Source organism: Urtica dioica, chromosome 3 (genome assembly GCF_054948205.1).
Source record: "Urtica dioica subsp. dioica isolate 48M chromosome 3, U.dioica_male_clone48M_v1_H2, whole genome shotgun sequence".
NCBI lineage: Eukaryota > Viridiplantae > Streptophyta > Magnoliopsida > Rosales > Urticaceae > Urtica > Urtica dioica.
This window is the reverse complement of record NC_142758.1, coordinates 1,920,184-1,929,179: the sequence shown is the minus strand read 5'-3', so window position 1 is coordinate 1,929,179 and position 8,996 is coordinate 1,920,184. Positions and strand designations below refer to the sequence as shown.

At 36.0% G+C, this 8,996-nt stretch overlaps 1 protein-coding gene across 1 annotated transcript; it reads left to right on the top strand.

The window, feature by feature from the left end:
* The first annotated feature begins 2,539 nt into the window (after nt 1-2,539).
* On the top strand, nt 2,540-8,857 carry LOC149401991 (leucine-rich repeat receptor protein kinase HPCA1-like). Its single transcript, XM_089609034.1, has 20 exons — nt 2,540-2,818; nt 2,969-3,082; nt 3,400-3,514; nt 3,604-3,675; nt 3,771-3,845; nt 3,942-4,013; nt 4,110-4,271; nt 4,373-4,447; nt 4,555-4,626; nt 4,717-4,788; nt 4,874-4,942; nt 5,038-5,112; nt 5,195-5,266; nt 5,357-5,488; nt 5,701-6,194; nt 6,288-6,449; nt 6,563-6,702; nt 6,815-7,034; nt 7,113-7,348; nt 8,055-8,857. Exons 2-20 carry the CDS (start codon nt 2,998-3,000, stop codon nt 8,523-8,525), a joined length of 2,871 nt encoding a protein of 956 aa, XP_089465160.1. The 5' UTR covers nt 2,540-2,818; nt 2,969-2,997; the 3' UTR covers nt 8,526-8,857.
* Nucleotides 8,858-8,996: the final 139 nt, after the last annotated feature.

Sequence of the window (8,996 nt, the reverse complement as noted above, 5' to 3'; positions counted from 1 at the left end):
CATCTTTGAAAACTAAAAATTAAACTCGATATTTCACTAAAATACATAGTATATATGTGTTATTTTCCCTTTAAATTTTAAATGGAAAGACGAGTTGGAAAAAAGAATAATAAAAGAAAAAAAGAAACAAAGAGAAAAGTTCAGAAACTACATATGCCAATTTTGTTATAATACAAATCTACACATGAATTCAAGATCAACTATAAAGTTTAAAAATATATCATTATATTTAGTGAAGTTTGTTGTAACTAGCCAAGTTTGCTATTCTTATTGAGAGAATAGCCCAAGTTTCATTTTATTAAGCAAATAGCTCATATTTTTTGTTCAGACCATAATGCTCACGCTTCCTTCACGAATCAGTTAATTAATTAACGTACTGGGGTGAGTTAGGTTAATTAATTAACTGATTTGTGAAGGATTTGAAATTCACAAAAAATTTACAAAAATAAGAACTTAAGTCAATTGATATTCAAAACATTCAATTAATTAACATAATTCATAATTCAATCATTTAGTAAATTAACTTTATTTACAAAAAAATCAGAACCTAAGCTAATATTCAACCAATAAGTTAATTAATTAACCTAACTCAACAGTCAGTTAATTAAATTAACTGATTCGCGAATTTACAGTGAATCAACAAAATCGGCGAATCCTCTTCTTCTTCTCCACCACCAGCGAACCCGAGCCACAATTTAAAACAGAAAACCCTAGAAAACCTCTAATCATTGCCGGAAACTCTGTCGGAGGCTCGATCGCTGCGTGAAACGTGAGGCGGTGGAGGCGGAAAATCTACCGGCATCGTCGTTTGAGTCGGTGGACGCGGCGAGTTGACTGTCACCGTCGTTTGCGGCGGCGGAGGCGATGGAATCTTCTGAGTCGCGTTTGACGTGGCCGACGCCTCCGGAGGCTGTAGAGACGTGTCGTTCGCCGGCGGAGAGATAGTCGGAGAAGTAGACGACATTGTGAGAGAGAGAGAGAGAGAGTGAGTGAAGTTGGGTTGGGTGAGTGGAATTTCAAGGGTAATTTAGGTAGTGTACAAAATATGGATTATTCCCTTAATTGAATGAAACTTTTGGTATTCTCTTAATATTAGTAGGTTGATTGGGTTAGTTAGCAAAATAACCTATATATTTATACCTTATATACTGAAGAAAAAAAAATATATAATACTTAGGTCATGGTCAGCGTATATTGAACATCCACCCACATGATATTAATGTACCACTAAAGACAGTGCTTCCTTCTTGTTGGCTATAGTTAATGCATCAATAATCATAAATACATACATATATTTTTATATTATATATATAATGGAGAGAGTGACCTGAATAGACTTGTACATCATATTAATGTTCTTGGGTCCATAAAATATAGACGTTTTTCCATAGATGAAATGTGAAGTCAAATAATCTAAATCTCTTTTTTTTACCAAACAATGGAAATAATAAATCCATCTCCTACAATCCTTCAAATAGTTTCCATCATTCCTATATTTCATCCTACCAAACACAGCCTTGGTGGCTTAGAGCATTATTGTGAGCTAGTTGTTGATCGGTGGAGAACAATAATTTAATAGACAATGATCTCCTGCTTATATGGACCACGTGAGTTAAGCGCTCAATATTTACAGTAAAGTTGAAGAACAGACGAGATAGAGATCGGAGATAACTTCTAAATCAGTATTTAATTCGACAAATGTACTATTAATCTAGCTTGGCACAATGGTTTCCCAAGATGGTCTTTCCATAAGTTTTTTTTATATTAAAAAGTGAAATTATCGCCTTTATAGCTGTTTTTTATTTATTTATTTTAACCCCGTAAAATCGGTGTCTAACGTAACGTGGTCATGTCAAGAGTCAAGACAACTTGTTCTTAAGAGTGGATTATTACCGAAAAAAAATACACACACGTAATTAGTTATTAAATAGATGGAAAATATAGTTCGCACAACAACTTAAGCAAATCTGTATATGTTTAATTTGTATGTGGAGTGAGAATTGACAAAAGGGAATGAGAATATGAGCTTATTTCAAAAAAAAAAAAAAAAAAAACAGGTTTCAGACATTTACTAGTTTTTGGATAAAGCTCTGATAAAATACAAATTCACAAATATTTTTGCACTAAATATTTTAAGTTTGTATCTTAATCCCCATATATACTAATACATTCTCATCGATCAGAGTCCAAATTTATTGAACTGTCATAAGTAAAATTTAGAGTTCTAGTTATCTGGAAACACCAAAATTATATTTTAAACAATATGTTGTAATTTAACAAGCACATACAATACAAGAGAGAGCGAGAGACCAACCCAAAAAAAAACAAGTAAATAAATAGACCAACCCAGCAGATTAAAACCGGATAGCTCAACGTACTTGTAACTTAATTTAGGCATTACCGACCTTGACGGTTAAAGATGGCCATATTCAAATGCTTTGTTATTTCACAGCTCTTTCTCGCATTAATTTCTTTGAAAATGACTTGACCTCAAAGAAAGCTCTATTTATTTTTACTCCAAGCTCTATAATGCAGATGTGAATTTTTTTTCTGTTACTCCCTAAGTTCTTGCAACCAACACTCCGAGCTTTTTATGGTGGAATTGTTCAAACGTGACAGCTTTTTAGTCCAAACAAAACCATAAAGTCTGTCGTTTTTTCTTCCAAGCTAACTTGTACTATTTTTAGCTCACTTTAAGGTTTGTTCAATCGCCTTACCACCACAACCATTGACCCAACTATGATGAACCAAAACTAAAAAAAAAAAAAAATGTTCCTTTGAAAAACTGAACGCAGAAGAAATTTTCTCTCTTAACAAGGTAGTTTCAAAAAATTCCTTCTCAATTTTTGTTTTCAATAATTTTACTACAAAATGATCATCATAAAGATTTTCGGTTTAAACCCCAGATGGGAATTCTTCTTCCTCAGTTTCTTGGTCATAATCTGAATCCAATGTTAATCCTTTTTAGGAGATCATCAGCTTTTCTCTTTGTTAACAATGATGGACCACAGTCTTCGATTCTTTCTTCTGCTTATTGTGCTCTCACAAACTTTGGTTACAGCTTCTGGACAATATCAGGACTGTAAGTTCATTTCAGTTTTGTATTGATTCTTATTTTTTTATTTATTTTATAATCATTCCCTTGGATTTGCATGTGGTCATTTATGCCAACAGGGGTTCTGTTTTTTTTTTTTTTTAATGAAATCTTATTTAAGTTTAAAAAAAAAAATTTGTTTATCATTACCTTTGGATTTGAAAAAATTAGTAACATATAAAAAAATATCTAAAAAATCCTTTAGCCCTAAGATTAGGTTGGTCCGTTCTAGTACATGGAAGGTTACAAAAATTTTGAACATGTTTTCAAGGGAAAATTGACATTTTTTAGTCATTTTTTTACAGTTATCGGACTCAAGGCTCTTGAATGTAAGAACTTGCCTCCGAATTGGCAAGGTTCGGATCCTTGTGAAAAAGCCTGGGACGGGATCGACTGTACAAACAAACGCGTTACAGCCATGTAAAGAACACTTTAATTAATGTTCATTTATGATTATTTTTCTTGGTTTCCACGGCATGTTAACACAAAAACACTCGTGTGTTTAACAGAAAATTATCGAGTTCCAAGTTGACCGGTCAACTCTCGGGAGATATCGATCAGCTAGCAGAATTGCAGACTCTGTAAGTCCCGTTTTATCTTCAACAATGGTAGACAATTGGAGAGTATTTATATTTATATTCAAGTCCTGGATATTGTTTTTTTTTCCCCTGAGTAGGGATTTATCTTACAACCCAGACTTGACTGGACCGTTACCAGTGTCAATCGGGAATCTGAAGAAGCTTTCAAACTTGTAAGGGAATTTTCGAGCTTCTTTTCATTTTATTTTTCAAATATTTGGTTATGAATGTTTAAGATGCTGATATATTTACTTATTTGGGTGTTCTAGAATTTTGGTCGGTTGCGGTTTCACCGGTCAAATTCCCGACTCGATTGGATCTCTCCAAGAGCTGGTGTTTCTGTAAGAGTTTGTTGAATTTTTCATCATGTTCAATTTTATTTGTTACTTCTTTCACAAGCAAGGAAAAAGAATACCGTTTTGGTAAATAAAATGCAGATCTTTAAACTCGAATCACTTCAGTGGTGTGATTCCCCGTTCACTCGGGAATCTTTCGAAGCTTTATTGGCTTGATATAGCGGACAACTCTATCGAGGGACCAATCCCAGTATCGGACGGGACTGAACTCGGTCTCGACATGTTACATCATTGCAAGCACTTGTACGTTAATTTTTTATCCCGAAAATTGATTTTTCATCTGAATAAGTATTTTTTTTTTTTTTTTTTTTCAAACTTTGACCCTTTTGAAATCAACTTGCCAGCCACCTTGGAAAGAACAAGCTCACGGGCTCAATCCCGGATAAGCTATTTAGCTCCGAAATGAATCTGTTACATGTGTAAGACAAAAAATTGATTTTTTTTAATTATTTCTTTAGATAATTTGTTTAATAATTTTCTAGTGATTGATGTACACAGTTTTATTTGTTAAATTTTTTACTGGCAGGCTCTTCGACTTAAACGAATTAACGGGAGGCATTCCTATGACCCTTGGGCTCGTTCAAACTTTAGAAGTGATGTGAGTTTTTTCTAACTTGTGTTGCAAGTAGTCTAACGGAATACTTTTTACGATTGAGTTTTCTTTGTTATACTTTTTTCATACTTACAGAAGTCTCAATGGGAACAAACTGACCAAGGATATACCGAAAAACCTCAACAATCTTACAAGAGTTTCAGAGCTGTAAGAAATGAAAAATACATGCATAAAAAGAATCAAGTTAATTATTTCATGCTTGCATTTACGAATTTTTTAACACAATATGTAGGATCTTGTCTAACAACAAGCTCACTGGAAATATCCCGAACCTGGCAAACTTGAGTTCCTTGAGCTTACTGTAAGTTTAAATGAAAACCTTGTATCATGATTACAGATTCTTATTTGTTTTCGATTCGTTAAATGGTTTTTTTTTTTTTTTTTGATATTTTGCAGAGACTTGAGCAATAATAGTTTTGATTCGACGGATTTTCCTTTGTGGATCCCAACCTTGCAATCTCTGAGGACATTGTAAGTCACTTCTCTATCAAATATTTTACATACACATATGCTTATATGAATTTGACGAACCGTGCTTATTTCGTGTCTTCAGAGCGATGGAGGACACACAAATACAAGGACAAGTTCCAACCGAACTATTCACACTTTCCAACTTAGAGACTGCGTGAGTAAACTTCGAATACGAAGAAATGAAAAGAAAAAAAAAGAAAAAAAAAAGTAGGTTGACATTGTAATGATTCTCGATCAATTGCAGGGTACTAAAGAAGAACAGTCTGAACGGGACGTTGGATATTGGAACTTCCTATGGAAATCACCTCAAGCTTATTGACTTGAGAGGGAATTTAATCACCAAAGTTGAAAATCAAGTGACATCCATCAATATAGTGTACTTCTTCTTTCTTTCTTTCTTTCTTTCTTTTTTCTCCTTTTTCTCCTATGCAAAGAAACTAAAGATTTGTTTGGCAACATTTATGCTTTCGAATCCGAGTCATCAATTTTCTATATCTCTCCAATTAAATTATGAGGTTCCATGTAAAAAAAAATTGGCAATGAGAGAAGTAACTTGTGACCTAATACAACGATTTGATGTGTGTACAGACTCGTGGATAACCCGTTGTGTCAAGAAACAACGGGAAAAATGGTGCCGAGTTTCTGCAACGCTGTAGTGTCTCAACTGAACAGCGAGCCATACAGCACGGAGAGAAACCATTGCTCGGACGCCACGTGTGAGATGAACATGATCTTGAGCCCAAACTGCAAATGCGCTTATGCGTACCAAGGGACTCTCTACTTCCGATCCCCGTCCTTCTCGGATCTATCAAACACGACATACTTCAAAATGCTCGAGAGTTCTCTCATGACCTTCTTTGGCACTCACGCCCCTCCCGTGGACGTCGTCTCTCTCAGCAACCCTTTCAGGGACGCTTCGAACTACCTCGAGATATCCCTCGAGATATTCCCTTTAAACCGGATTTATTTCACCCGCAAAGAACTCTTCATCCTCGGCTTTACTTTCAGCAATCAGACCTACAAACCGCCCAAGGATTACGGACCCTACTATTTTAAATTTCAAGAGTACCAAGGCTACATGGGTGAGGACTCAATTTTACTTTTTTTTTTTTTTTTTTTTTTTTCTATTTATCTCGAAACCCCGCTTAATTTTGATGGAACTCTTTTGTGCGTAGACACTCCGGAACAAGGAAAAGCCGTGAAAACAAGCCTTGTTGTCATCATTGGGGCGATAGCTGGCGGTTTTGCGATCGTGGTGTGTCTAGTGCTCGCGGGGATCTATGTATACCGGAAAAAGAAGCGAGCCAAGAGAGCCGCCGAGATGAGCAATCCGTTTGGTAATAAAAAGAAAAAAAAAATTACAACAATAATGTGCTTAATACTCTTTTTATGCCACCGATATGATCATCATGTGTTTGGGCTGATTTTATTTCGGAAAAAATAAACGCAGTGCGATGGGATACCAAAGGCAAGAACAGTGGAACGGCTCCTCAGTTGAAAGGGTCGAAGTGGTTTTCCTTCGAAGACCTAAAGAAATACACCAACAATTTTTCATCGACGAACGATATTGGATCAGGGGGATATGGGAAGGTTAGCTTTTGATAATATCTTCGGTTTTTAACCTTTTTTTTTTATATAAACAAAATTAGCAAACAAGGCCTGAGTTGTCGCGATCAAACGCCTTTTCTACAAAACTTGGCAGGTTTATCTTGGAACGCTGCCAGACGGGGAGCTAGTTGCGATCAAAAGAGCTCAGAGAGAATCAATGCAAGGTGGGGTTGAGTTCAAGAACGAGATCGAGCTTCTCTCGCGCGTTCATCACAAGAACCTAGTCAGCCTTGTCGGGTTTTGTTTCGATAAAGGCGAACAAATACTGATCTACGAATACGTCCCGAACGGCAGTTTGAAGGATAGCCTCACAGGTATTTTCCCATCCCGCATTGCTTCTTTGCCAAGAAACAGTATGTGTTCATTTATTTTGTTTTTGTTTTTGTGTATAGGTAAGTCTGGAATAATATTGGATTGGGCTAAAAGACTAAAAGCGGCTCTCGGCACTGCAAAAGGACTCGCGTATCTTCACGAACACGCCAACCCTCCGATCATACATCGGGACGTTAAGTCGACCAATGTTCTTTTGGATGATCGGCTAACCGCAAAGGTTGGAGATTTTGGCCTCTCCAAGCTCATGGGTGATGGGGAAAAAGACCATGTTACCACCCAAGTTAAGGGGACAATGGTAGGTCATCGAAGTTTCATTTGTTATTTCAACTGCGCCTCGTGATTAAATAAAAATTAAAAAAAAAAAAAAAACCTTAATATCTTCTCTTTTAGAGCATTCAATAATAGACTACTACGTTGAAGTTGCTCAGGCATTACTTAGCTAGTACCTAAACCCATGTACCATAACAAAGGCATTTTCAAATAGTCTAAGAATATGGTCCTCAAACTGTTAATTTTGCAACATTTAAGACATTCTATAACATTATGCATTATTTTTTTTCATGAAATCCAGCACCTATGAGTTGTTTAGGACCATTAGGTGTTATCGAATTTCATCAATAGTTTTAGCATCATTTTTCTTCAAAAATTAGGTTGTGAACCACACTGTCCCTCTTTGAATAATAGTTCATGAACTATTTGTGCTAAAAAATCAATTTTTTTTTGTCCATTAGGAAAATAGCCAATTTAAACGTTTAACATTGCTAAATATCCAAAGTTTTTTTTTTTCAAGCAATGATTTACCAAAGATTTACATCTCAAAGTGGCTATTTACCTAAGATTCACCAAACGTTAGTAATTTAGCAATGTCAAACGTTTAATTTGGCTATCTTCCTAATTTTCTGATTTTTTTTTTTTATAAAAAAACTATTACTTTTGGCATAACTTGTCTATATGCGCGTGAGTAATAGAGGTCGTCTCGTAATTTTTTATTTGGGATGCAGGGCTACTTAGATCCCGAGTACTACATGTCGCAACAGCTGACAGAGAAGAGCGACGTGTACAGCTTCGGGATTCTGATGCTCGAGCTTCTCACGGCAAAAAAGCCTATCGAGCGAGGCAAGTACGTGGTGAAGGAAGTGCTGACCTTGATGGACAAGTCAAAGGAGTTGTACAACCTCGGAGCGCTTCTTGACAAAAACATTGGCGTGGGCATGAGATTGTACGGCTTCGAAAGCTACGTCGAGCTTGCCATGAGGTGCGTAGCGGATGCAGGGTCAGACCGGCCGAGGATGAGCGAGGTCGTGAAAGAGATCGAGTCCATTATGAAAGAAGCCGGACTAAACCCTAAAGGAGATTCCATATCGCAAAGCTACGAGGAGTCCCATAAACGCAGCCCATCTCATCCATACAAGGAAGAGCTTTCGTTCGATCACAGCGCCTCTTTCCCCTCCTCAAAAATCGATCCTCAGTAGCCTTGTTTCTTTTTAGGAAGACCAAGATGAAAATCTTGTTTATCGCTACCGGTGATGTGAAAACTCGGATCACATGTCTGTTTTATTATCATCATTGCCAATGGTAATGGTAATGCTCGGTATGTGTTTTTTTTTTTGCGATAGTGTGTAGGGTTGAATTCGGGTCGGACATTTTGTTGTAGTTGTATGATATGGGATAGATCTAAAGAATGAAAAACTTGTGTGTGAAAGCGAGTGTCTTGAGTTGTAAATTATTAATTTTTTTTTTCCCAAAAGGATGGTCTGATAAAAGTGTTCAATATGTATTGAGAATGGCTTATTATCATCAATAATTCGTGTCTAAGATTGAAGTATGATGCAAAGTATTATAAATTAAAAAAAAAAACCATGTAGGTCAGACTACCAAAAGTCTTTTATTTGATTATCTTACCTGTCTTGATGTCAATTGATTTCCAGATTAAACCGAGTATA